At 51.0% G+C, this 19,930-nt stretch overlaps 1 protein-coding gene and 1 pseudogene across 2 annotated transcripts; both read left to right on the top strand.

The window, feature by feature from the left end:
- Window positions 1–119: 119 nt before the first annotated feature.
- Window positions 120–18,955, top strand: LOC128596113 (zinc finger protein 324B-like). Of its 2 annotated transcripts, none has more exons than XM_053605526.1 (4): window positions 120–372; window positions 10,797–10,923; window positions 11,637–11,753; window positions 12,588–18,955. In XM_053605526.1, the coding sequence occupies exons 2-4, from the start codon at window positions 10,803–10,805 to the stop codon at window positions 13,955–13,957; spliced, it is 1,608 nt and encodes a 535-aa protein (XP_053461501.1). In that variant the 5' UTR covers window positions 120–372; window positions 10,797–10,802; the 3' UTR covers window positions 13,958–18,955. The 2 variants fall into 2 exon arrangements, with proteins under 2 accessions (XP_053461501.1, XP_053461500.1); XM_053605525.1 differs by lacking the exon at window positions 120–372 and adding an exon at window positions 8,945–9,395.
- Window positions 2,589–7,483, top strand: LOC128596117 (kinetochore protein Spc25-like; annotated as a pseudogene).
- Window positions 18,956–19,930: the final 975 nt, after the last annotated feature.

Here is a 19,930-nt window from a genome sequence, read left to right as displayed (position 1 = left end):
CACGGGCAACGCTGCGGGCCCAGGAACCCGTGGGCTGGGCGGGGCCATGCGCCAGGGCGAGCCCCGCGGGCCGAGCCCGACCCCCACACCTCCACTAGGCGGCGCGAACGCGGGCGGCCGGGCCACTCAGGATCTGAGGACCAGGGAACCTCTCCGCGCGCCGGAGACTAAGGCTGGGTGTGGAGGCCCCAAGATGTGTGGCGCTGGTTTCACCTTCGGGAAATCGAAAGCTCAGAGAGGCAGATCCAGCAGCCACAGGTCACAGCTCAAGGGAAGGTGCGGGATGGAAGCCGCCCCCTCCCCAGCCAAGAGCTTCAAAAGCGCCGGCTATCGTCACGGCATATTCACTGCCGCCGCGCGGCGCTGTCCAGGGTAAGAGCCCGGCAGGTCACCGACTATGACGCTAATTCCCTGAGCCTGTCTCTTTGCCGCTGGGTCATTGCCAAAGTGAAGAGCTGAGGCGCTTCCCGCGTCGCTGCTCCGGCAGCGCGAACTGCATTACCCTGAAGGCGCCTCGCGGTGCCCCGCGCCCGCTTCCTTTTGTTTCTCTTGTCTTGGGAGTCATTGATCTATTCTGTATGCTGTCCCAGTGTTTGAAAATCACTCCCTCGAATCTTGTGCCTGGTGTCTCGTTGATTCAGTTGAAGGTAAATCTGGTCCTTGACACTCCATCTTTGCTGAAAGCAGGTTACCAGTTTATATTTATATGACTTCCTTTTTAATTTTTTTTTTTTTTTGAGACAGTCTCACTCTGTCGCCCTAGGTAAAGTGCCATGGGGTAATAGCTCACAGCAACCTCAAACTCTTGGGCTCAAGCGATCCTCCTGCCTCAGCTTCCTGAGTAGCTGGGACGACAGGCGCACAGCACCAGCCCAGCTACATTTTCTATTTGGGGTAGAGATAGGTTCTCGCTCTTGCTCAGGCTGGTCTTGAACTCCTGAGTTCAAGGAAGTCCATCTGCCTCCCAGAGTGGTAGGATTACAAGTGTGAACCACCGCCTCTGGCCACCTTTTACAATTTTTCAATTAATCAGAATAAGAGGGCACCTGTGTATTTTGTTCACTGCTGTCTAGCGCAGTCCCCAGCACCTAATGGTTGCACCATGGCACTGGTTAAATAAGTGAACTAATAGACTCAGTTTCCTTGCTGAAGTACAAGAGGACACAGTATGAGATATGATCAGGGATTAAGAATGCATCCCCTAAGGGGAGGTGCTCACTGTTACTTTTTCTGTCATGCTTCTCCTTCTCCTATATGCTGCAAAAGCATCAGCTATAACTGTGGGCACCAGCTGGACTCTGGCACAGGTCCTGTGGAATGACAGGTCAACAAATGTTGTTGTAACTCATTTGCCACCTGAAAGAAAGACTCAGACCCCACTTCAGGTATAAATCAGATGGTGATTTATTACACCTGAGCAGGGGACCTCCGTGATTTATTACACCTGGGCAGGTGAGTCGCTGCCCGAAGGCAAACGGCCCCGTAGAGAAAAGCAGGTTGCTTTTTATACCTTTTTTGTGCTACGTGGCAAGCCAAGCAAAAACAGAAGTAAGACATGGCTGGTTAGCTCAGGGGTGGGGTTACAGTGAGTCGGGGGTTTGGCACCAGTTCAGGGGGTTACATCGTGACAGCTGGCATGGGGACAAACTTGGGGGATGCAGTACCTTGGGAACTTTGCGTAGGTAATTTGTTCACCATTGTTCAGTCATTGCTACGGGGGTGGGGTCAGTTCTACCATTGTTACCTGTTGCTAGGAGTTCTTGGGAACTCAGGGAACTTCCTTGTTCTGTTCTGAAACCTGTTTGAGGAATTAACCCAAGGTGGGGGGGTTGAGATGTGAGGGGACGCAGGCTGAGACAGTTAGGGGCCTTTAGTGGTCTTTTTGCCCGGTCAGTTACTACAATGTGTCTCCTGAACTCCTATGGTGTGGGTATGCCAGGCTTTTTGTGGGACCTAAGGTAAACAGAGCTACGAGGCTATATAACAGGCATGGTCTTCACCTACAGGTGATCTCCATCTAATGGAAAACACAGAGATTTGACATATAAGCAGGAAAAATACCAGGATAATTCCAAATAGTGGTATTTCCAACAGAGCTCTTAAAGAAACAATACTCGAGACATGACAAATTGAAGAATGGATCTGCAGAGTGTCCCAACTAGAGGAAACAACAAGGTAGATGCAGAAATGACGTGTCTGAGGAACCATGTCATGCCGGTCCCACAAACTAGGGTGAGGAGTTTACCTTTTATTATGATGGCACCATACATGACAATTTCACTGCTAAAAGGGAGGCCTGGGCTGTAAGGAGTAACATGGGCTGAGGTTACATTTTATATGCCATTGCCATGGGGTCAGGAGATACAGGGAAGGGAAAAAGGAGGCAGCTTGGAGGCCGGGTGTGGTGGCTCTCACCTGTAATCCTAGCATTTTGGTAGGCTGAGGCAGGTGGATTGTTTGAAGTCAGGAATTTGAGACCAGCCTAAGCAAGAGTAAGACCCCATCTCTAAAAAAAAAAAAAAAAGAGCTTGGATGTATTATCAGCTTTTTTGCTGCTCCTGCTGCCTGAGCCTCTAGAATTGTTAGAGTATGTATCATTTATCCCAGTCCCTGGCACTGGTCAAAAATTCTGTGTTGGCCTTTGGGGAGCTCTGCTTTGGGTCCCTGCATACCCAGTAGATGAAGGACTGGCTGATATTGTGGGCACCACTGCAGGTAGAGAACTCTCCTAGGTAACAGAAACCCCACTGTAGTTAGCTTCAACAAAAAATCATTGCTTATTAGTACATGAAATGTCCACTTGGCATTTGGCTTCAGGCATCACTTGGATCTGGGGCTAAAATGATGTCAAAAGGGCTACTTCTGTCACCCAATGCTCTCTTCCTCTGTGGTGGTTCACAGGCAGGCCTCCCCATCAGGTCAAGATGTATATTGGCAACCCCATTCCCTAGATGCTCAGAACCACGAAAGCCTCCTCTGGCACATATCCAAGCCCCATGGGCCAATTGCCTTTCAGGGATGGAAGATCAGATAGCAAGATGTTAAGAACTCTTTCCCAATGGGGGAAGGGTCATTAGACTGAGGTGGGATAAAGCTCTGTGATTAATTTCTTCTTCACCTTGCTTGGAGGCCTGAGGCCCACATGACTTAGCTAGATTTTAACTCTGATCCAAAGCAGCCCTCTCATGTTCCCAGAAGACAGCTGTCACTTGGAGAGAGTATCACTCCCAGAGGGATGACCCAAATCCAGGAGCTGCCCTGATTGCTCAGGATGCTGGAGAGAACATTGGCTGACTTGGCACATGCCTGGCTGACTGTAGGCCTGAATGGGTGCTATTCATCACGTGGTCTGCTTCTCTCCCAGCTTCAGGTGACTAGGCAGAAGAGAGTCATTCTGCTTAGAGGCAGCGAGAACAGCAGTGCCACTTGTCCTACTATCTATTATGGGGCAAATGCTATGGGACAAAGGGAACATCATATCTGGGAACCTGTGGGCTCCCTTCAACCTGGTCTGCCTCCTGTCAGAGAGTCACACTGTTGGCCCTGGGACACAGGTATATGCCTCATGTCCATAGTTCCTGTGATCCAACTCTGCATAAAATTACTTCTGGGAAATTCCTTTTAACATTTATGAAATCAAAAGCCTCCACATAAAAATATGTATTCAGTCCTCTCAGAAAACCGGAAAATGGAGCAACTATATGTTGACTCACATCTCTGTTCCCCATGCCCTGAAACAGCCCTGGTTCTGTGGCAGCAAATATCAGCAGAAGATGAAGGCCATGGCTGCCAGGCAGAAACCAGGAACCCTGCCTGACCCACAGAAGTCACTTCTCTGCATGACAGGATCTCCCTTTTTACAGTCCTTGGGTTCCTGCCTATGCAGTAATGGCCTTGAAGTGAATAGCCCAGGGACACTACAAGAATCCTCAAAACTTCTAGATTGTTTCCCCTGGCAGTGACAAGCTTATGCTATTGTGCCCATTCTGATGGGACATGGAAAACATGTTCTAGAGAATGTGGCTGTGCAAGGCAGGGGTATTCAGGACTTTTCTGGAGCCACAGAATTGAGTCTTTCCTATGCATGCCACTGTCAGCAAATTTGGCAAACATGCAAAAATCATACTTTTTCCTCCAGAAAGCTGCTGTTTCATAATTTTTGTGGTATAATTCCCCGACTGTGGCTGCTTTCAAGCTACTCATGTAAAGTCACTGCATGTGGAGTTGAACATAACCAGCTCTTTTCAGCCAGTATGATCTGCCTCAGGACATCACCAGGCACATCTCCCTTTTGTTACAGTCATCATCACTCCCTGCCCTTAAACCTGGTGTTTCTGTATCCACTTATAGTTCCTGTGTGGCCACTACAAATCTTCAGGCCAGTGATTGCTGCCTATAGAATCCAAAGTCTAGGGTCTTATTCATGGGCAGGTGCAGGAGACAGTGGCCCCTCAAGGCTGCTGGGGAATATATTCCTGGAAGGACCCAACCACAGCTGCCCCAGGATGTACTGCAGATTGCTGTATCAAACACCCAATTTCAAAAGTTCTGGGGCCAACAGAAAGTCCTGGCATCTAAGACACATCAGTGGACCACGGAGACCTTTAGTCTGTCTTGTGAGGCCTTGGGCCACAAGGGAAATGAGGTTAAACTGGACTGTTCCTTGCTGTCAGCACCTGCCTCCCACAACAGTTCTTTTTCCTCTTTGCACCATTAGAACCCAATTTTTTTTCTCACTCTCTCCCCACACACAATGTGCATTTCAAGATTAAAATATGGCTTAAGGGGCAGCGCCTGTGGCTCAAGGAGTAGGGCGCCAGTTCCATATGCCGGAGGTGGCGGGTTCAAACCCAGCCCCGGCCAAAAAAAAAAAAAACAGAAAACCACACACACAAAAAAATATGGCTTAAGGCTCGGCACCTGTAGCTCAGCAGCTAAGGGCGCCAGCCACATACACCGGAGCTGGCAGGTCTGAATCCATCCCGGGCCTGTCAAACAACAATGACAACTACAACCAAAAAAATAACTGGGTATTGTGGCAAGAGCCTGTAGTCCCAGCTACTTGGGAGGCTGAGGCAAGAGAATCGCTTAAGCCCAAGAGTTTGAGGTTGCTGTGAGCTGTGATGCCACAACACTCTACCTCAGGCGACATAGACTCTGCCTCAAAAAAAAAATAATTAAAATATGGCTTGAATAATAAGGCATTTATTATCACACACTGTGGAGGTGGGGTCCAGGGTTGGGTATTTGGAGACTGGTCAAATCCATTATAAGTGTCACCTGTAGACTCAACAAAGACCAAGAAGGAAAATCTCTGGATGTCTGCAGGATGTCCAGATCCTGTTGGAGAGAACTAGGTCAGGATAATGCCTGAACCATGATCCTAGTGGAATCTCATCACTCATGGTTCTCCCTAGGGAACAAGATGGGAACAAGAGTGCCCTCAAGCCCAGGAGTTTGGATATCCATATCATTGTGGATTTGCTATATCTGTTGGGCCCAGAACTTTGGAAATTGGTATTTGATATAGCAAATATCCCCAATGATCTGGATAAAGGACATATAAAGTCCCTGAGTATGCCAGGTGCACACTATGGAGACCGGCTAACCAGTAGAGGTGAGATGGCATCTGGCAGTGGCATAATCTGACAAGGGCCTGGATAAGTTCACAGCTCCTGAATTTGTCCCACAAATTTGGCACTCACAGGTAATCTTCCCCTAGAGAGATGGCTATGATGTGCAAATTTCAATTTTTGACTGATGGCTTCCTTCTGAAACTTCTCACAGAAGTTTTCTCGTGAGTGAATCCTTTTGTGGTGAACAAGAAGGCCCCAGCTAAGTGCTTTCCCACATTGATCACAACCCTAAGGCCTTTCTCTAGTGTGACCTTTCTGGTGCTGAATGAGGCTGGAGCTTTGGCTGAAGGCATTCCTGTGTCCACTGCATTTAGAAGCCTTTTTTCCAGTGTGACTTTTCTGGTACTTAGAAAGTTTAGAATGGGGAGACTTGCTCTTGGCCCGAGGCGGTGTGGATCTGGTGCGGGGAAGGTGGCGGGGCTCAGGCCTGCCTGCGAAGTATTGTCTTACAGAATGGTGGAGGACCAGCTGGCACTATTGGATAAAAGCATAAATGAATTTTGGAATAAATTCAAAAGTACTGATACAGCCTGTCAGATGGCAGGACTCAGGGATGCCTACAGGGACTCCATCAAAACATTTCAGAAAAACTGTCTGTGAAATTAAAGGAAGAAGAACGAATGGTGGAGATGTTTCTGGAATATCAAAATCAGATCAGCAAGCAGAATGTGCTCATTCAAGAAAAAAAAGATAACTTGTTACAGTTGATTGCTGAAGTAAAAGACAAAAAGCAGGAATTGGAAGTGGTGACTGCAAAAATCCAGGATCTTAAGGAAGAGTATTCTAGGAAGAAGGAAACTATTTCTACTGCTAACAAAGCGAATGCAGAGAAGTTGAAAAGGCTGCAGAAATCTGCAGACCTGTATAAAGATCAACTTGGACTAGAAATTCGAAAAATTTATGGTGATAAATTGCAGTTTATATTTACTAACATTGACCCTAAGCATCCTGAGAGCCCGTTTATGTTTTCTCTGCATCTAAATGAAGCAAGGGACTATGAAGTGTCAGATAGTTCTCCTCACCTTGAATGCCTAGCAGAACTTAAAGAGAACATAAGGAAGACCAACAATTTTTCAGCTTTTCTTGCCAATGTCCGGAAAGCTTTTACTGCTAAGGTTAATAATTGATGTATAAATAGTATAAATATATAGATTCCCTACCATGTGTCTCTTTCTAAAAGAATCCTCACTATCTGTTGTCTACCTGTAATTTCCGTGTGGTGTATTTGCTTAAGTCATAGTGTCCCCATGTTGTTTGCAGTTTCAGTTCCCTGTGCTCAGTCATGGTCCCAAAAGATAGGATACTTTGAGAGAGAGAGAGAGAGACCAGTCACATCACTTTCATGACAGTATATGTATTGTTATAATTGTTCTGGGACACGGCGATGCTTCAGTTTGGGATCTGGCTAGAGTGGGTCCCCAGTTTCGGGGAGACAGAACTGAACACAGACTCCTCCAGTCCTAGAGAGTCAGAGCTGGCTGGAGGGAAGACCCCAGTCAGGGCCATGGAACTTGATTTGTTTTCTCAAGGGGGAAGTTGACTCGTTCCAAGATTAGGGGTTATCCTGGCAGTTGGACTCCCTTAAAATAGTTGGTAGTGTGTTTTTAGCACATCCTACATGCCCAGCACTGTCATAAGCCCTTTATTGTATCTGCTCATTTATATTCTCAACTGTCTGTGAGAATCCATAACTTTGCTCTACAGATAGGGGATCTACTGATAGGGAATCCAGGATGCCAGGAGTTAAACTAACTTGGAGGCACATGGCTGGCCAGTGTTGGGATCAAAATCAGTTGACAGGCTTGCAACTGAATCCTTGAGCTTCACCTAAATAGCACCTTATTGCCTTTCCATACTATACTGCAGGGCAAGTATACCAAGACAAAGTTCTTAAAGATTCTAAATAAATGTGAACTTCTGTGTTATAAAAAAAAAAAAAAGAAAGAACAGTAGCAGAAGACTTTTTCACATCTGTTGCATTCAAAAGGCTTTTCTCCAGTGTGAACTCTGTGGTGCTGACTGAGGATGGGGCTTTCACACACTGGCTGCATTCATAAGGTCTTTTTCTGGTGTAAACTTTCTGGTGCTTGACAAGGTTAGAGCTATAACTGAAGGCTTTCCAACTCTGGGCAGCCAACGCAGGAGGATCACTTGAGTTCAGGAGTTGGAGACCAACCTGAGCAAGACTGAGACCCCTTCGCCACTAAAAATAGAAAAATTAGCCAGGTATGGTGATGGGCACCTGTAGTCCCAGCTACTTGGGAAACTGAAGCAGGAGGAATTCTTGAACCCAGGAGTTTGAGGTTGCTGTGAGCTAGGCTGAGACAATGTCACTCTATACCGGGCAACAGAGTAAGACTCTGTCTCAAAAAAAAAAACAAAACAAACAATAAGTGGTTAAAGATACAGACTCCAGAGCTGGGCTCTGTAGGTACAAATCCCCACCCCCACTGATAATTATCTCTGTGCACTGAGGCATGTGCTTGGACATTCCTAATAACTAAACTAACACTTAATTGCATGGCTTCACCAAGGATATGGATAAAGGACGTATAAAGAGCAGGGAGAGGCCAGGCACAGTGGCTCACACCTGTAATCCTAGCACTCCTGGAGGCCGAGGCAGGTGGATTGCCCTGAGCTCACAGGTTCAAAACCAACCTGAGCAAGAGGGAGACCCCATCGCTCTTGACCAAGCATTTCCACTTGAAATGTTCTGGCGGGTACCCAGCTACTTGGGAGGCTGAGGCAAGAGAATTGCTTGAGTGCAAGAGTTGGAGGTTGCTCTGAGCAACGGACCTGAAACGTCCACAGTAAACTGATGCCGTGGACAAGTCAAAGCCCCGGCCCAGGGGGTTCAGGATGTGAAACGCGAGCTCTGGCCCACACCCCTCAGCCGGCATTTCCCAGAACGAGACACCCTTTGCGCCACTCGCTGCTGTGGCTTCTGCAGCTGCTGTGGTTCCGCTTGCCCAGCTTCGAGGTTAGGTCTCTGAACCGCGCGAAGAGACGCAGAGAACCGAGAACACGTGAGGCAGGATGAGCAGCCGCGCGGTGGTACCAGACGTCGGAACGCGCTGGAACCGAGCTGGGTCAAGGACTGCCATTTCCCGCACCGCGGCAAGGCTGGGCGGTTGCCAGGGAGATCGGTAATTGCACCGCCTAGGGGCCGGAAAGCTGGCCGCCCTAAATCCACCCATGCTAGAAGGATCAGCGCGTGCGTCCCCAGCGCGAATTGGTTCGATGAGAGGCTGCTGGGCTGGACTTCCGGTGTGCGGGACTGTCAATTCGGCGCCCGGCGTCTGGCGGCACCAGCCATTGGGACTGAGGCGGGGGCGGCACGGGAGGCCCTAGTGGAGCGGAGCTGTGCGCCCGCTTGTGCGCGCGTGGTGACGGCCTGTTGTACTCCCCAGCCTCGGTTTCTCTGCGTCTGGCTGGGGGGAGGGTGCTGTGGGGTGGTCGGGCAGCGGCCGGGGCCAAGTGTTTCCCTCCTCCGCTGCAGCCCCGACGCAACTCGGGCAGTCACAGGCGAAGAACGCCGGGTGACTGCCCGAGAGACTGAGGCCCACAGCCGGCTGAGGACAGGGCCCGGCGGCGCGGCGGCGTTGACAGACCTGGCGACAGGACTCGAGGGACCGCCCTCACGTAGACCTACGCCCAAGCGAGGAAATGACTCTACCTGGACGACTTCCCCGCGTCGCTTTCGTCTCCGGCTGTCCTAAAGCTAGCAGAGCGGGGCTTGGTCCCCAACCTGGCGTCCAGGTCAGAGGGGCGGGCGCGTGCAGGTCCGGACCTCGGGCACCTGTACTCGTGAGGCGGTGAAGGAAGTTCGCGGGAGGGTCCCGCCAGTACAAGAGGTGGGAAGGAGACTGAGCCCAGGGTGTTTCTGAACTGAGCCTCCTCAACGTGGCGGTCGGGGGCGGAGATGCGGGCTCCTGAAAAGGCCGGCCAAGGAGGTGGACTTCACCTCGAGGGCAGCGAGAGCCAGGGAAGGTTTTGAACAGAATTTTGACATCCTCTGTGTTGGGATTTTAAAACCTCCATTCCACCGTTTGCTTCATGGGAGTGTCGGTGTGAATGCAAGAGGTTACTGCCACAGTCGGGGGAGCGGTGGGTGCCTGGGCTACAGGGGGCAGTTGAACCCCGGTACCGCTGCTGCTGTCAGGTGTGGGATGTGAGCAAGTGTTGTGACTAAGAAACGCCGGGTTCTTCAGCCTGAGCACCTAGAGAAATGGAGCTGCTGTAGACAGAGAGGAGGATGTGAAGCACACGGGCTTTCACTCAGGGGAAGCATAAGGATTCTTTGGCATCCGGGAGTGGAGGGATCCCTGGACCTGACGTCGTTGGCGTTCTGGGCCAAAGCAGTGCCTACGAAATGCACTGAGGAGGGGATGATGGAAGGGCCTGGGCCAGGGATAGACAGGGCTCAAGGTGAGAAGTGTGTGTTGGGGTGCCTGCAGGTATGGCAGGGTTGAGGGAGGGGAGGGTGGCAGCAGAGTAGAAAGAAATTGAGGTAAGTGGATGAGGGACAGGGAAAAAAAGAAAAGAAAAAAAGAAATTGAGGGGCACTGGTGTCAAAGGAGCAAAGGATTGACTTCCATGTGTTCACCAGGTCCTTGGGGCCATACACACCCCTACACCCCACACTCCCACCCCCCATCGGGATCATTTAGTCCCACAGGCTGGAGGAGCAACATGTAAGGCAAACACAGCAGGGGAGGGTTCCAGAATGGGCATGCCCTGGGGTACATGGCTGGGACTTACACTCTTGGTTGGTACAAGAGCAGGAAGGACCTGTCTGGGAGGGTCAGGCGTGGTCATGCTGAGACATGAGTGGACACCTGAAGCTGTCCTTGGTGTGGCAACAACCCTAGACCCCATGGCTTGCTCTGACTCGCTGGTGTAGAGGACCACATTTGGGAGGGGCCATAGGTATCAGTGGCCCAGACAAGGAGAGCAGAGGGGAGGAGGCCCAGACAGATGAGGGAAGTGCCATCTGAAGACAGTGCTAAGACAGAAACAAGAAAGAAGGATGAGTGACCAAGGGATATCCAGGACAGTAGCCATCAGAGAGTCACACAGAGCTTGGTCCTGGGTCACACAGTCATATCTAATTAAATAAGGATTAGACTGTTTTGTATCTTCCCTTGGTTGCTGTTGTAGAGCCTGATGGCCTTCGAGGATGTAGCCGTTTACTTTTCCCAGGAGGAGTGGGGACTCCTAGACACAGCCCAGAGGGCCCTATACCGGCATGTGATGCTGGAAAACTTCACACTTGTGGCATCATTGGGTAAGGCCTTGGTCCTCCGTGGGAAGTGCACTTAATGATAGGCTGGCCTGCTAGGACTGTGCCCTCACATCCCTGGGAGCCAGGAGCAGGCCCACACTTTCAGACCTGGGCCCCCATGGGCTAGCAGTCTGGGCCCAGAGCAGTCTGGTTGACCCAACCACTCACAGCATCCCTCTGGCTGTCGTGTCTCCATGCCTGGGGACCCATGAGCTGTTCCATTAATTCCCTTACAATGATGCCATCTTCAGGTTCTCCTGGTTGCGAAAATGACATGATCCCTTTCTTCTTTTCTTTTCTTTTCTTTCTTTCTTTCCTTTTTTTTTTTTTTTTTTTTTTTTGCCAAAGTCTCACTCTGTTACCCTGGGGTTGAGTAACATGGTGGCATCCTAGCTCACAGCAACCTCAAACTCTTCAAGAGAACCTCAATAGAACCTCTTGCCTCAGCCTCCCAAGTAGCTGGGACTATAGGCCTATGCCACCATGCCCTGCTAATTTTCTGTTTTTAGTAGAGACGAGGTCTTGCTCTTGCTCTTGCTTAAGCTAGTCTCAAACTCTTGAGCTCAAACAATCATACAGTGCTAGGATTACAGGCGTGAGCCACAGCTCCCAGCCAGGACATGATTCCTTTCCATGAACCCTGATTCCTGTCCTCTGTTGGGAGGTGGGTGGCTCTGAGCTAGGGCTGGGCTCTCACTCGTTCCTCCTTCTCAAAGGACTCTCCACCTCCCGACCTCGTGTGGTTGTCCAACTGGAGCGAGGCGAAGAGCCCTGGGTTCCCAGGAGGAGTGACTCTACCGCAGCCAGGAACACACAGGGGAAGCACAACCCTGGTGAGTGGGAGCTCACATGGGGCGAACTTGGGACCAACCTGTGGCCAAGCCTCTTGGCCCCCTTCCTGACCGCTAGACACACTTCCTCTCCCACCTCCCACCCGATTGCTTTCCTTTCCATTATCAGCCTTTCTTGGAGGCTACAGCCTTAACTGCCCTGGAAGGAGGAGCTCCAAGGGCACAGACAGTGGTGAGACCTGCCCAGAGTCCTACCTTCAGGTAGATTATGAGGCCTCAAACCTTCCATTTCTGCCTGCCACACTTGTGAGTCAGTCGATCCTCTTCATTCATGTTTGTGTTCATCAAGTGTTTCTTGAGCACCTGTGGTGGCCAGGCCCATCCCAGGTCCTGTAGACCCAGCCTCGGCCAGGACTCTGTGGTCCTGCTTTTGTGGGGCCAGCTGGTCCCAAGAGAGGCAGTAGGTGAGCAGGGTTTATGAATGAATCTACAACATTAGATGGAGGTCAGTGCCAGGAGCAAAGGCAGACTGGGGCGGCAGTGCCTGAGCGAGGAGCACTCAGGGAGAAGGGAGCAAGTCTTGGAAGGGGAAGAGCAGCTGGGTGGCACACAGCATCTACTCAGCTTTCCTCACCCCACGTTTGAGCATCTTCAGGTGGTGCCTAGATTGTGGGAGCCCCCGATAGAGTGAGTGCCACACTCACCAGTGCAGGTGCTGTCCCAAGTCCCCCAACACCTACCCCACGGTGGGCCTCAGCCTCTTCTTTTTCCTAAACTACTCCCAGCTCATAGCATCTCTCTTGCCTGTCCAGTCAGCCTGCTTTAGTTGCCTCCTGGCCAGGATATGCTAGGTAACCACCATTTCTCTACCTTCAGGTTCCCGGCATTTGGTAGAGGACAGAGATGTTTCCGGAGAAGCAGCCTCACCAGGGGCCTTCCCTGTTATTGGTGCCTGGCACAGTGCAGAAAGCCAGGGGGGAGAACAGGGCGCCTCCCCGTCACAAGAGCGAAAACCCACAGGGGTGTCGATGGTCTACTGGGAGAGTCTCCTGCTCAGCTCAGGCACTGGCCAGGCAAGCGTCAGCCTGCGACTAACATCCCCTTTGCGGCTTCCTTGCCGCACTGAGCCAAGGATGCAGCCCCAGCGGCTGGAGCAGCTGGAGCAGCAGAAGCTATCTGCCCGGGAGGCCCCTGGGAGACCTTTCCGGAGGGTCCCGGACCCGAGGGCTGTTAGCAGTACCCAGGAACGTAGAGTGGGTGCGGAGTGGCTCAAACCCCAGAGACTCCCCAGCGACCAGGCGCCCCCAACCTGGGATGAACTGGGTGAGGCTCTGAACACTGGCCCCGGCCTCCCTGGGGAGAAGCCCTTCGAATGCAGGGCATGCAACAAAGTGTTCTTGAAGAGCTCCGACCTCCTCAAGCACCTGCGCACCCACACTGGGGAGCGCCCCTACGAGTGCGCACAGTGTGGCAAGGCCTTCAGCCAGACCTCGCACCTGACGCAGCACCAGCGTATCCACAGCGGGGAGACGCCCTATGCGTGCGCAGCATGCGGCAAGGCCTTCCGGCACAGCTCTTCACTGGTGCGGCACCAGCGCATCCACACGGCGGAGAAGGCCTTCCGCTGCAGCGAGTGCGGTAAAGCCTTCAGTCACGGCTCCAACCTCAGCCAGCACCGCAAGATCCACGCGGGCGGGCGGCCCTATGCCTGTGGGCAGTGCGGCCGCCGCTTCTGCCGCAACTCACACTTGATCCAGCATGAGCGCACGCACACGGGAGAGAAGCCCTTTTCCTGCGCACTCTGTGGTGCTGCCTTCAGTCAGGGCTCCTCGCTCTTTTTGCACCAGCGTGTGCACACGGGGGAGAAGCCCTTCTCTTGCACGCAGTGTGGACGCACCTTTAGCCGCAGCTCCAACCTCACACAACACCAGCTGCTGCACACGGGTGAGCGGCCCTTCCGCTGCACGGACTGTGGCAAGGCCTTTGCTAAAGGCACGGTACTGCTGAGTCACCGGCGCATCCACACTGGCGAGAAGCCCTTTCTGTGTGCACAGTGTGGCCGCACCTTCCGGGAGCGCCCAGCACTGTTGCACCACCAGAGAATCCACACTGGTGAGAAATCTTCCAGGGCAGGGCTGGCCTGCACCCCTAGGGCAGATGTCTATAGTGTGCATCATGGAAAGTTCCGTCAGGGAGGGAAGCAGAAGCCTGAGGTCATAGCCTCTCGTTTCTCGGACATTCTGTAAATCCCTTCTTCAGCTTCCAGACCCATGTCCTCTAGAAATCCTCCGTGAGGGAAATCTCTGTGCCTTTGAGTCAGGCAGAAGTGACACCCAGTGGCTTGGTTCCAGTTGCATATGAAGACAGGATTTGCCACTTCAGCTCTAGCTTACACCTCCGTCCCCAAAGAGGTCACAGTGCAGAAACAGTATAGGACGAGCTGGCTGGGATTCTGGTGAGCCAAGACTGTAGTTAGAGCCAGTGGGAGGCCAACAAAGGCAGTCTTGCATAGTGAGGATGCTTCAGGTGTATTTTGACAGAGATGATGCTAAGGTGAGGAAAGGAAATGCCAGCATGGGGGGCCAGGGAGGGTCAGAGAACCTTTTGATGTCTGCATACAACCTGCTGCTGGACAGATGCTGAGGATATCTCCCCCACCCCAGAACTCGGTTCATCCAAGGCTTCTGAAGCCCAGCCTAGTACACAGAAGGGCTAAGGCAGTAGGGTTGGTGCTGGCCTCCAGCAAGTGGCTGGGCACTGAATTCTAGCTTCCTTCTCTGGGAAACAGAAGAAAAGATGAGTTTACTGAACATTCATGTTGGCGGACACTCTGATAGTCAACACATGTTTGCTGCAAGCTTCTGTTTTGAGTGCTGGGATATTTCTCCACAGCTCTATGAGGTAGCTTCTGTGCCTGGTATCCCTAACGGCAAAGCTTGGACTCAACCCAGGTAGACTGGCATCACCTCCTGGGTTGTGCTCTTACCTTCTTGGGTTGATGGACTGGCCTGGTTCCCCACACACAGCCAACTCAGGCTATGGAAGCCTTCCAGAGACAATGTGGCTCTCAGCATTGGAAACACAGATCCAAGGTGATCGGCCACTGGCACTTTCTTATCCAAGTCTCAGTATTGGCTAAGGCCTGTCAATGACTGTAATTACCAATTTTAACATTATGAGGAACGTTTATATCTGAGGTGAGAACTTCAGCCGGGTGTGGGGGCTCACTCCTGTAATCCCAGCACTTGGGAGGCTGAGGTGGGTGGATTGCCTGTGCTGTGGCATGTAGTCCCAGTACCTGGGAGGCTGAGGCAAGAGAATCGCTTGAACCCAAAAGTTTGGGGTTGAGCTAAGATGCCACAGCACTCTACCAAGGGTATCCAAGTGAGACTGTCTCCAGAAAAGAAAAGAAAAGTAACTTCAGAGAAAGAAAGAGGACTGCTCATTTTTCCTGGGCTTTGTGGCTACATGGCCTGTTCTTCCTCCTCAATTATGTGGTGAACAGAGAGCTGAATAGAAAGGAGTTGCCATTACCTAAGGCCTTGTATAACACCTTCCTGAGCTCCATTTCTCCCTAGTGTAATGCTCCACCTGGTAGGGAAAAAAGGGTGCAGTTGTAGGTGGTGGCGGGGCGGGGTGGGGGGAGTAGATCTTTCCCCATTTTGCTTTCTGGGAGATTCAGCAGACCAGGAATCTTCCCTACTTGGGACCTTACATCCTGGGAAATTCATGGTCTTTTTTACTGGGACAAACAAATCGGCATTTATGATTTATAATATGCGAGTAGTTCCTGTATAGCGATGTGGACTTCCACCGTTTAATCACCCTCTCCTGACTCCAGGGTGCAAGGGTCAGGTTTAGAAAGAGTTTTGAAAGTTTTTTTTTTTTTTAGGCGGTGCCTTATGGCTCAGTGGGTAGGGCGCCAGCCCTATATATGGAGGGTGGCAGGTTCAAACCCGGCCCTGGCCAAACTGCAACAAAAAAACAGCCAGGCATTGTGGCGGGCACCTATAGTCCCAGCTACTTGGGAGGCTGAGGCAAGAGAATGGCCTAAGCCCAGGAATTGGAGGTTGCTGTGAGCTGTGTGACACCACAGCATTCTACCGAGGGCGATAAAGTGAGACTCTGTCTCTACCAAAAAAAAAAAAAAATGAAGAAAGAAAAGAAATCTTAAAATATATTTAAAAAAAAAGTTTTTATTTAGTTTTTTGGTTTTTTTGGTATGTTTTTTTGAGATAGGGTCTTGCCCTGTTGCTGGGGCTATAGTGTACAGGTATTATCATAGCTCACTATAATCTCAAATTTCTGGACTCTGAACTCAAGTGCTCCTCCTGCCTCAGCCTCCCAAGTAGCTGGGACTACAGGCATGTGCCACCACACACAGCTAATTATTTTCTGTAATGGCAAGCACTTGCTACATTGCTCAGGCTCATCTCAAACTCCTGGCCTGAAATAATCCTACTGCCTCAGCCTCCCAAAATGTAAGGATTACAGGAGTAACCAATCTCAGCTGCTGCTTCTCTCTTTTTTTAAAAAAAACAGGGTCTCACTATGCTGCCCAGGCTGGAGTGCAGTGGCTATTCACAGACACAATCCCACTTCTGATCAGCGTGGGAGTTTTGACCTCCATTTCTGACCTGGATCAGTTCACCTCTCCTTAGACAACATGCTGGACCCCTACTCCAGGAGGTCACTATATTGATAGCAAACTTAGTGCGGACACCCAATCAACATAGCACACTGTAGCCAAGAACTCCTGGACTCAAGTGATCCTCCTATCTCAGCCTCCCACGTAGGTGGGACTACAAGCACATGCCACTGAGTATGGCAATCCCAGTCTCTATAAACATTTGTGTTAATAGTAACAACTAGATACTCTTTCACCCTAATATAATGTAGATGATACTGAATATATGCAGACATGCCATTAGGAGTTATTGTCATAGAAGTTTAGGAACTTGACTTCAACCCAGGTCTCCTCAATGAGACACAGGGTAAAGTTGGAGCCAGTCTGGGGCCGAGTGTAGGAGTTGGATGCCTATATCCTTTTCATATATAGAAGTGGATAGGGGGCAACCAGAGGCCTTGGTGAAGTGGGAAAAGTGTGGCTGTCCTCCAGCAACAACTCTACTGGGATATGAGCCTTTGTAGATACTGGCCATGGAAGTGTAGCCAATGGGGAAATCAAGGCAGGAAGTGCTGCCTGTTGCTGAGGAAAGGGGTGTGGCCATGTATCATGACCCTGCAAAGGTGGCTCTATCCCATGATTTCCAAAAGCTTGCAGCCAGCTGGGTGTGGTGGCTCATGCCTGTAATCCTAACTAACACTCTGGCAGGCTGAGGTGGGAGGATTGCTTGAGCTCAGAGTTTGAGACTTGTCTGAGAGCAAGACCCCATTCCACAAAAAATAAAAAACCCAACTGGTAGTTCCAGCTACTGGGGAGGCTGAAGCAGTAGGATCCCTGCAGCCCATGAGTCTGAAGTTGCTATGAGCTATGATGATACTGTGGCACTCTGCTCAGGGCACAGGATCTCAGAACAAACGAAAACCTTGTAGCCATCCCTTATACACAAAGAGCATAAATTTGATTCCTAAACATGCCATCACGGCCAGACCCCTTTTCTACCCCTCAAACACTCAGGTTCCTGCAAAGAGGGGATTATACATGGAGTAGGTCCCCAAACTCTTCTGGTGCTGGTCCTCTGCCCAGTGACACCTGGGCTCCTGAACCATTTGTTGTCTCCCTTTGAAAGTCCGCAGAACTGTGGAATGGAGAACTCAGAAACAAAGGCACATGCTCCTCTGCTCTAAACTAACCCTGAAGAGTCAGTAACTGTAAATGTGTCCCTGGGCTTCTGGGCCAAAAGGTCAGATGGAACACATGCATCACACCAGCTCAGAAATCCACTAAAACCACCGGGGCAGTGTTTAAAACATAAACCCACAAGTGCAAGGATGGTGAAAGGGCACTCAACAGCAGTGCATTTCCGAAGCTAGAAGTGGATGATGAGATGTCACTAATTATGGAATGCCTAATACTGAGTCGGCACGGATGGAAGTGAACAGAGGTCCCACCAGGTAGCCCAAGGAGAGGAGACCTGGAATAGTTGCCTTGAAGACACCTACTTGAGAAGCCTTCAAAGCCCCAGTGCTCTCCCCACCTGGTTTAGGGTGAAAGAGTTGTTTCTGGAGAATCTGCATGACTCCAGAGGGAAAACCTAAGTGCCCCCTAAAAAGCACAACCTGATGAAGCCACTGGGAAGCTCAGTGTTGACAACTCCACCCATGCACATGCCAGGAGCTTGCAATGCTTATGCAAGACCACTGTTCATCCAACTCAGTCAGCCAGGGATTCCCAGGTAACAGATGAAACCAAACCAAAGAGGCAGGTGAAATTTAGGTTTGAATAAATAAGTCATGGTTCAACCACTTGATGTGTGGAAGCACACTGACCCCATCCCGCAGGCCAATTTAATTTAATTTATTTCTTTTGGAGACAGTCTCACTTTGTTACCCTCTGGAGTACTATGGCGTCATAGTTCACAGCAACCTCAAACTGCTGGGCTCAGCCGATCCTCTTGACTCAGCTTCCCGAGTAGCTAGGACAACAGTCGCCGGCCAAAACGGTGGGCTATTTTTAAGAGACGAGGTCTTGCTTTTGCTCAGGCTGATCTCGAATTCGTGAGCTTAAGCAATCCACCTGCATCGGCCTCCTAGTGTGCTAGGATTACAGGTTTGAGCCACCGCCATCGGCCAATTTTTGCCGTCCGATTTTAAAACTATCATTGAGCGGCGCTCGTAGCTCAGTGGGTAGAGCGCCAGCCACATACACCCAGGCTGGCGGGTTCCAACCCAGCCCGGGCCAGCTAAACAACGACAAATGCAACAAAACAACAAAATAGCCGGGTGCTTTGGCGGGCGCCTATAGTCCCAGCTACTTGGGAGGCAAGAGAATCGCCTAAACCCAAGAGTTTAAGGTTGCTGTGAGCTGTGACGCCACCGCACTCCGCCAAGAGTGACATAGTGGAACTGTCTCAAAAAACAAAACAAAACAATATCATCGCCTATTGGGAGAAACTAAATAAATAAAGGTTTGGTCTAGTTCTAGTCTAGTTCTGCTCCCCAGAGTAAATAAAAGATAAAGGAATTGTTGAGCACGTCCGTAGCCTGGACAGAAACCTCCGTCTCTCACTTTTCAGTACTGGCATCTGAAGATATGGCAGAGACTGAGGGTATAATCACGAGACAATTAACCTCATCGGCAAAGGGGTCGCACCGGAGTCACTGTTCCCTGCTTGTGCGTAGGGTGCACGGTGCAAATCGAATGAAAAACCCCGCACCCTGCTTGCGAGGGCACTCCCCAGGGGTGGGGACAAAAGCCCATGTTCAGGCTGCCCCTTCGGCACTGCACAGCGCCGCCTCCCTAGACCACCTAGAATCGCGTCTTGGCAAAACTATTCCACTCCGGGGCGCGGAGCCGCTGCTTCGAGCCTCTGAGAAGGACAGGGAGGCGCCGCTGCTGACGCTGGGACAACAGCTGGGGCGGGCGGAAGCGCTCTGTTACCTAGACTACCGCTGGGCTAAGCTAAAGATCGCACTGGGGGCGGGGGCGGGCGCGGGCTCTGATTAGCCTAATGATCCCACTTTTCGCCCTTGCCTCCCTGGCCAATGCTGGGAGCTGACTGTGCACAAGAGCTGGAGCTTGACAAGGCGTCCCGCTGGGCAGTGAGTGAATTCTGGCGCTTGGGCGCATTGGAAGAGCGGCTGCGAGACCGGAGGCGAGAGCAACCCTTCGCAGGCAGAGGTGGCGCCTGTCTTCGTTTCCTGAGGCTAATGGGAAAGGCCCGTTGGAGGGGCGGTGCCTCGGAGCAGGCAGGTGATGACGTCACCCAGACCACGCCCTTGTCAGCAAACGCAGCTCTGTAGGCCCAGGTGAGACCTCCCAGGTGATACTGGAACTTATGTGGGTCTCTCAGGTTGATTATGCCCCAGCCCCTAGAAAAGACATTCACTCCCAAAAGTATGCTGCATCTGAAAAAAGTATGTCCTTTCTCAAGTTTCTTTTAATAGAGACGTAGCAGACTGGAAGCAGAATCAATATCGAGGTGTGCCTCACAGGGTGAAAGGATGAAATGGCCCTCAGAGCTTAGCTGGACATAGTTCAGTCGTCCATGGATAAATCTTGAATATCTTGTCCCTATCCCGTGCTCTTCATTCGA

The sequence above is a fragment of the Nycticebus coucang genome, chromosome 10 (genome assembly GCF_027406575.1).
Source record: "Nycticebus coucang isolate mNycCou1 chromosome 10, mNycCou1.pri, whole genome shotgun sequence".
Classification (NCBI taxonomy): domain Eukaryota; kingdom Metazoa; phylum Chordata; class Mammalia; order Primates; family Lorisidae; genus Nycticebus; species Nycticebus coucang.
This window is presented reverse-complemented; position numbering and strand designations above follow the sequence as displayed.

Coding starts and splice junctions, on each gene's coding strand:
- LOC128596113 (XM_053605525.1), top strand. CDS start 9,303: ATGACTCTACCTGGACGACTTCCCCGCGTCGCTTTCGTCTCCGGCTGT. Junction 9,396..10,796: donor GTCCCCAACCTGGCGTCCAG/GTCAGAGGGGCG, acceptor TTGCTGTTGTAG/AGCCTGATGGCCTTCGAGGA. Junction 11,754..12,587: donor ACAGGGGAAGCACAACCCTG/GTGAGTGGGAGC, acceptor CTCTACCTTCAG/GTTCCCGGCATTTGGTAGAG.